Source organism: Anser anser (genome assembly GCF_964211835.1).
Source record: "Anser anser genome assembly, chromosome: 6".
NCBI classification, from domain to species: domain Eukaryota; kingdom Metazoa; phylum Chordata; class Aves; order Anseriformes; family Anatidae; genus Anser; species Anser anser.
Window position 1 is genome coordinate 11,672,394 of NC_139726.1, and position 7,842 is coordinate 11,680,235.

The 7,842-nt window shown below is 38.4% G+C and overlaps 1 protein-coding gene across 4 annotated transcripts in view; it reads left to right on the top strand.

The window, feature by feature from the left end:
• The window catches only part of MAP3K2 (mitogen-activated protein kinase kinase kinase 2), a 51,713-nt gene extending 43,953 nt beyond the window's left edge, over nucleotides 1–7,760 (top strand). For all 4 annotated transcript variants that reach the window (XM_083841952.1, XM_083841954.1, XM_083841955.1 and 1 more), the window contains one exon: nucleotides 801–7,760. In XM_083841952.1, the coding sequence (XP_083698078.1) occupies nucleotides 801–1,026 (226 nt within the window). In that variant the 3' untranslated portion in view covers nucleotides 1,027–7,760. The remainder of the gene's footprint in view (nucleotides 1–800) is intronic.
• The last annotated feature ends 82 nt before the right edge of the window (nucleotides 7,761–7,842 follow it).

The window sequence follows — 7,842 nt, forward strand, 5'->3', positions numbered from 1 at the left end:
GTGTAAAGAAGTGAGCCTCTGTCTAACCAAATAACTTCTTGGAAATTGAGAAATTCGCCCAACCTCTCCATTTGGCAGTATCATCCGTGTGTTACTGGAAGGGGCTGATATTGCAGGGCTAATGGAACAGACTTTTCCTGGACATTTGCATGCCCTTCTGCCTTCATAAATCATTTAAACATTAGCTTTGTATGCAAAGATAGTTTAAGATCTTAAAACTTTGTTTCACAGTGTATTTTAGTATCCTTTTCTAAAAGAGGAAGATGCTACTGAAGGATGGTTTTAAACTTTTTATCTTCCATGTTATGTTTCTGTCCCAGTAACTGGGGACAAGTTGTGCATTTCTAACGAGCTAACAAAATGCACAGCGTGCTCTGCCTTTCAAGCATTCCTGTTGCTTTGCATTTCCATTAGGACTTAATGAGCAAGAAAGCTTTCAAGTGCGTTCAAATCCTGCAGGTGTCTGAAGAGCTGGAGCACCAGCGTCAGCCTGCTGAGCGCTGAGACGTGAACCTGCAGGGCGGCAGGGTCGCAGCCCGGGCAGTGTTGTCCAGAGAAATACCTGGGTAACTCTTCTCTGAGGTAGCAGTTCTGGGCCTGGTGAAGTAAGGACGTGAAGCCGTGGGTAGATTTGGGTTACCCTGAGGCAGCAGATGGCTGTTTTTTTGTATTGCTGTTGCTGTGTAGGGTTAAGAGGACCCCACGTGCCCATGGTGTTTGGTAGCGACCTGACGTTTCTTGCATTCCCAGGAGAGCACGATTCTGTTGTAACCTGCTGTCTCATTTTGCCTCTGTTTCAGGAGCGTAGGTTGTACAGTGGTAGAAATGCTCACTGAGAAGCCCCCGTGGGCAGAATTCGAAGCTATGGCTGCCATCTTTAAGATTGCCACTCAGCCAACCAATCCCCAGTTACCACCTCATGTCTCAGACCATGCTCGGGATTTCTTGAAAAGGATTTTTATCGAGGCCAAGTTGCGACCATTTGCAGATGAACTGCTAAGACACACGTTTGCACACTATCACTAACAGCCTGCCTCAACTCAGCTTGCATCTACTGCATTTATTTTCTATTTGACTGCACTTTTATTTTTTATCTTTTACAAAAAAAAAAGGAGAAAAAAGACAAGAGAGAGAACACATTCTCTTGAATCTTTGTTTCACTTAGATTGTAAACAATCTGAATTTTGTATCTAAAATAAGAATCTTCCCTTCCCTGCTCCCACCAGGACTAGAACTTCTTGTTTCTGTAATGTACTGATGTGGTTCGTGTAGATAAAGCACTTTAGTACATATTTGTTCCTTATTTAAAGGGGGAAAAAAAAGACAAATGATTGGATAGTCAGGAACTGTGTGACTTTTTCTGACACCGCTGACAGACTCAGGGTGCAGGGAAAAATAGACATGCAGCTAGAGGACAAGAAGGTTACCTCTCTGTGATTGTTCTTTATGTTATAGGTACTTGCAACAGAGAGTTCAAAGTTCTTATATTTTAACATTTTAATCAGTTCTAGCATTTTGTAATTTAAGCTGGATCATGTGGTTCTGAGAGTTAATTATAAAGCTGGAAGAACTTGGAACTCTTTGTACAAAAGCATGTCTGACTGGTACTTCTATGTGACCAAAAGAAAATAATAATAATAAAAAAGAATTCAACACTGATGTACTAGAGATTTTGGTGTAGAACTATCCTATCCTTATAGGAAAAGAATTACAGGTAAAAAGATTATGGACCCAGACTCCTAGGAACTACCATACTGTAAGGGGAAAATTTCTGCAGTAGAAAAGAGGTAGCTGTTGGATGTAAATAATTGGGAGAATGTCTCCTGCTGTATCTGCCAAAGAGAATCCTCTGTTGCATAAGCTTGGAGGGAGATAATTACCTTAGGTAAGAAATAAGTGGTGTCAAGAGAGAGTTCTCCTCCACAATCCCATGAATGTTTGGGGGGGGAGAGGAGTGATGAATCCTTCTGCAGTATGTATGTTACACGATTCGGAATGACCTGTAGGAAATAATGTCTTCAGAGCTGTCGAGGGGCGCTAGGATGGAATGTATGTCAACATCAAGTGCCTGAATAATATAAAATTATTCCCATTATGCACTATAAGCATTGCTTTAGTAACACAGTTCAGTCATCTAGGATGTATTGACAATTCTTAAAATAAAATTAAACTTCTTTTAACACTAGGAGTAAGTCACTGAGAAAGGTAAGACTCCAGTTATACTTCCCATGAGGCAACAATGAACAAGGAGGCACAGCACAAAAGACTGTATGAAGGATAGGCCAAAAGTGCAGAGCGCCAGCAACTGAATAACACGAGCGGGATTACTGCAGCCCGATAATCCACTTGATTGGTGTTTTTTCAGATTTCCAACTGCCATAAAATGGACATTAATCCACTTTTTCTGTTTCTCAAAGAGAATAATAAAAGAACACAGGCAAAACTCTGAAATAGTCCTTCTCAATAGAGAAGGCCAGGTACTGATCAGGTATAGTTAACAACCAAATTTCACACCAGAAAAGTCAAGCTCTCATATTTGTGTAGAAGAACACAACATAAATAATTTAAAAAAGGAATTTGGAAATAAATTACTGGACTACAGAACTGAATTAATGTATACTGTTTGGATGATTCATTGCTTGCTTTTGTTGTGTTATAAAAACAGAGCAGGCTGATGCTGTGAACCTTGTCTACTCTGACAAGACTCTACATTATTGTCCCCAGGCTCCGCTCTGTTTTGCATCTTCAGAGGACTACCAGAATTATGAAATACATGGAGACAGAGTAATAAATTTACCTATTCTCATGCTAATTAACTCATGAGATTTCTGAATTTATCCTGTTAACTTCCAAATTTTGTACAAGGGCATAAGCAGGAGTATGGATCTATCCTAATCACTTTACCTGTAGTGGAGTAAGAATGAATTTTGGGCCACCTCTCCTGACGCTGAGAGTGGTGGCCTCCAGTTTGTGAGCACTGTACCCAGTTTATAATTTTCTTAGTCAGGGTACACAACTGTGCAAGGTTTTCTGAGCATGGGAAGGACAATCCTGACCAGGGAAAAATTAAAAGGCTGAAAGTCTGCTTGTACTGACTTTTTTTGGGGGGGTGGGGGGTGGGTGGGGGGCTCTCTGTCACTAGATAAAAGCTATGAAAGCAGACTTTAAGAAGAATGTGTGTGCTCTGCTGTAAAGGACCTTTGCTTTATAAGCAAAATGTAGTGACAGCAGGGGCGGGAGGGTTAATGTAGAGCCTAATAGTTTATGTAGCTAATTTAAAGATCATATAATCGAAATGATTGATTTCAAGCAGATCAAGAAGGTACCAAAACCAAGGTGAAAATGTATATAAAAATCAGTAGTGGACAGTGATACCTGAAAAGGAAATTTTGTATTACCAAAAAAGAACATTAAAGGGAAAATGTAACCAGGTTTATCTGTAGCATTCATAACATTTAAAGATACTATTCTAAAAAGAAACTGCACTCTCTGAAGCTTGAAAATTTTCAGAATCTAGTTTTCTAATACTGTGTCCTTTTTGTGAGACAGTGCTGGCTGATGTATATTGCAATACCACTTTCTCATTGTGAATTTAATTACTGAATAATTGAGTTTGCTGCTTTTGTGCCTTTTCTAAAAACGGCATTCAGTCATGACAAGGGTAAGCATTTTGGAACCAGAAAAAAAGAATTTGCAGAATGCGTTCTCCTTATTTTCTTTGATGTATCAGAAAGGTGCTGAAGTAAAGACAGCACTTCTTAAATAAGGACAACTTTTTTGTCAGCTCCAGCAATGCTAGTAAAACCTTATTACCTTGACCAGGATTAGGCCTTAGCTGTGGTGTGTTTTTCTTTTTACTCTATGAAGAATTTGTCTACTGACCTAAGCAACTTACAGTAAATTCAGATGATTATCAACATAAATGCTTTGAGCTAGAAGTAATGATGAAGCTAATTCAGACCTTTTACCAAAAGGTTAGCTAATACTTATCCCCTTGCATGTTGCACTTCAACATCGTTGTGTTGGGGTAATGCAGTAAAACAATTTGTATTAAATAATGTAATGCCTCTGTGTACAGTGTCTGTACAACACTTTGTTGACCACTGGTATGGTAATGGACAAGCCCTAGCTCTAAAATTCCAGAGGGTGCATGGAATTGGATGCTTGAAACTCCACTGGAGGAGGTTTGCCGAGACGAGGTCCATTCTCAGCTCACAACTTCTGGTATCTTATTAGCAAAGACACCAGCATTTTAGAATCATCAGTTGTTCTTAATTGTTGAATCCAATTACCAGAAAATGCCCAGGAAAATAGCACTGTTGCAAGGATATGTTTTGCTTTTCTGTAAATGCCACGATGGAGCTATGCTCCCCAAAAGTAAGAATCAAGGTTCACTGTATGTGTATTTACAAAGGACTTAATTATCTGCTAATTAATTTTATGTTGTCTGTTTTAACACATTAAGTAACAAAAATTAAGCTATTTCTGTAATATGCTTTTAATGGTGGGACTCTGTCCTGTTAAACTAACAGTCATGTTAGAGCAAGTTTTATTTTTAATTTAGGTGATAGAAATATCCATGCAAGAACTTAAAGTATGGATCTAATAACTTAGTTCAATTTACATCGAATTCTTGACAGTTTAAATTTAGTCTTAAATTTTTAACCAAATTTGCGATTCCAATTGCAGCCTAACAGTCCTTTATAACAAAATGAAAAGTTATTCATTTGTGTTGTTTTTTTTTTCCTTAGGTAGCGCCTTTTTATCTGTATGCCTTAATTTTGTTCCTCTTAAACACCATATTGAAATGCTACGGCTGTCATACAATTCCATGTCACCAAATCGGGATTAGAGTATATTTTGAAGTGCCCAAACCAGAATTCACATAACTGCATTAAAAAGTGTACTTTAGCTATAATCTGCTGCAGACTTTTAAATTGAGAATTTTAAAAAGTGATTTTTGGAGCACTTCCTGAGCGCTTCCTATGCTCGCACAGGTTTCATATTTGCATTTTGGAGACTGTATACTGTCATGCATAACACAGAAAAGACTTGTTGCCCTTCACAGAAATACAATTACAGCTGAGATTTAACTTCCTAGCTCTGGGTACGAGACTCTGGGTTTCCTGTAGAGTTCTTCGCAGATGTGAAATTCTAGTTGGTACGTTAGTAAACGTGGTACTGTAATAAAAGTTGTTTATTTTCAGTACACAGGAATATTATCTAAGCAAATGAGCAGACTTCTCAGTGAAGCTGACATTGTTCCCATTAAATTCTTTCCTGTTTCTTTTTTGGAAAATCCTAATCCTGCCGTTGTCTTGACTGAAAGCCTTCTTGCAGCACCTGTAGGTACAGCGCAGTATAGCAAGCCATTCTTTCAGACGACATAGAGCAAACTGTAACTGCAGCTTCAGAGACTTGAGCAAATTGGTCAGATCTACAGTTATTTATAGTTAATTTCTTTTTTGATCTTGAAAATCTGTCACGCATATAGAAAAGCATAATTTGTGTGCTTGAATGTAAGTCTGTATGGTGTTTCTGGAAAAGCAAAAGTATTACTGCCGGTATCATTTCTTGCTGGTAACTTGCTGTCTTGTGTTAATGACAAGCCTGCAGTGTAAAACCACATAGAATTACCAAAGCTTTTCTATTCCCGTATACATATAGCCAAAAGCGATGTTTCATGGATTAGTACTGTTACTTATAGATACACATACTTATATATCCACCAGTAAGCTTATTGCTAACTGAATGAAGCAGGTACTAGTAGATAGGCACCTCCCATATTTAAAATATTTGGGTGTTTATATTTGCTGTTTTGATGCACAAAAGTCATGACAGCATTAAAAGGAAAGGTTTGGTTTTTTAACTCTTTTTAACTTAATCTTATTTTTGTTATTCTAAAAATAAGGCATAAGCTTGGTGACTAAACCTGGTGACTTTTTGTAGCCAGGCTTGAGCTTTGGGGCATCTGAGGAACGCCATAAAAATAAGTAGATTTGTGACCTGAATTGCTCTCTGCACCATAGTAAGAACTTTTCAAAGCTGCTGGGAAGGAGTCTGCTTTACACCAGAGCCAGATGTCACCCGCAGCTACCTGGGTGTACGCTGCCTTCAGGAGGAGCCACAAACCCACGCCAAAGGGGGCAGAAGAGCTACCAGCCTGGTTGCTAAATCACTACTCTTTATCAGGATACAAAGGAACTCTTTTCATTTCCAACCCCTCAATTTATTTTTCTAATTGGCATAACTTAAATACTGGTTAGGTGGTGGCCACTGAGAGCTCCCCATTAGGGCCGGAGCTGATGAGGTGCAGCTTTAGTGCCCAGCCCGTGAAGTGGGGTGCAGCAGCTGGGGCGGCTCTGCGGGACCCCCTGCCCCCTGCAGGGGGCATGGCCCTGTCTGCGCCATGCACAGCAACTGCCTGGCTTTTCTAGCGATAGATACGTACCTGTACTTGAGGGGTAGGATGGATGGAGAAAGTAAAATTTCTCATCCTTCAAAGAAACAATGCGAGCAGTCTCGCTTTGGTTAGGTCTTAGGTTTTCATAAATTTACTTTAAAGGGAGAGGAACTGGATTAAAATACATTAAATTTGTATCTTGGGGTTCAGGCCTTATTTTGAGTCCACCGATGAGGATTGGAGGTCACGTTCTTCTGTTAGGAGATACAAGGAAAAGGACACTTTAACTCCCAAGTGGATATTCCCAGGAAATATTTCAGAGGTTGTTCATGTCTCTTACCCCAATAATAGCCGATCCTTTTCCCCAATGGTTATTTAACGTGGGTTTAAAAACAAAGGTTGTTTTTTCTTTTTTTGAACAGGCATTGGATTGCCAGTTCGCTAGTGTTTGTTTCTCATTAATAGCAGTGTAAATGTGGTGTCACCCCCAAATCTTAACGGTTTATCAAAGCCTAGCGTCTGTCATCTCAGACCTCACAGGAGTCGTATAAAAGAATATCACTGTATATACGTGGAGGAGACTTAGGTAAATCGGAACGTAGACTTTTAGTTTTCATGAAGCTATGAATACAAATTTGTAAATTTTCTCTTGATCTAATGTACATTTTTATGTAGCCATTAAATTCTCTATTTAATCTATCAGTTTCTCACTGTAAATGTTTTTACTCTCAGTTGAATGCTGGGCACAGTTTGTAATGTATGTACACAAAGGTGTTTTTTTCTATCAACGTTGACTTTTTTGCACATTTTTGGAAATATTTAATTTGTACACTGATTTAATACTCTGACCAATTGTTGATGGGTGTATGAGAATCACGTGTGTGTGCAATGTACTACTGTCTGGATGTATGGTTTTTTATTACTTTTGAGATGTTGCTATCAGTAACTGCACTGCTGTTGCTGCTTTACATGGAATATCTTGTGTATAAAAAAAAAAGGAAAAAAAAATTAAAAAACTAGCCTATGGTTATCTTGGTCGAGGAACTCAGGAGCCAAGCGTCGCTTACCAGTTCCCTCTGTGTCTGCGGTGACTGTGTGTGTATATATCCCAGTAATCTTATTCCACAATTTCATTTCTACATTTTTATGAACTTGTTTTTTAAGGGTACTATGTTTAGTTAGAATAATTAAATATATAAAAGCTTTGAGAGATAATTTACTAGATGAATATATTTTCAGCTGGCTGATGTTCAGAATATTTTTTTAATTTTTTGTTTTTAACCATTCAAAATGTATTTGTATTTCCAGAATCAGACACGAATTGTACTTAGAAATATATTAAAACACTGTAGGGACAGCCGTGTGCCTAAGAGTTTTGTATTAATATTAAAAAAAAAAAAAAAATCAACCTCTTCCCCCCCCACCCGCGTTTACCTCAG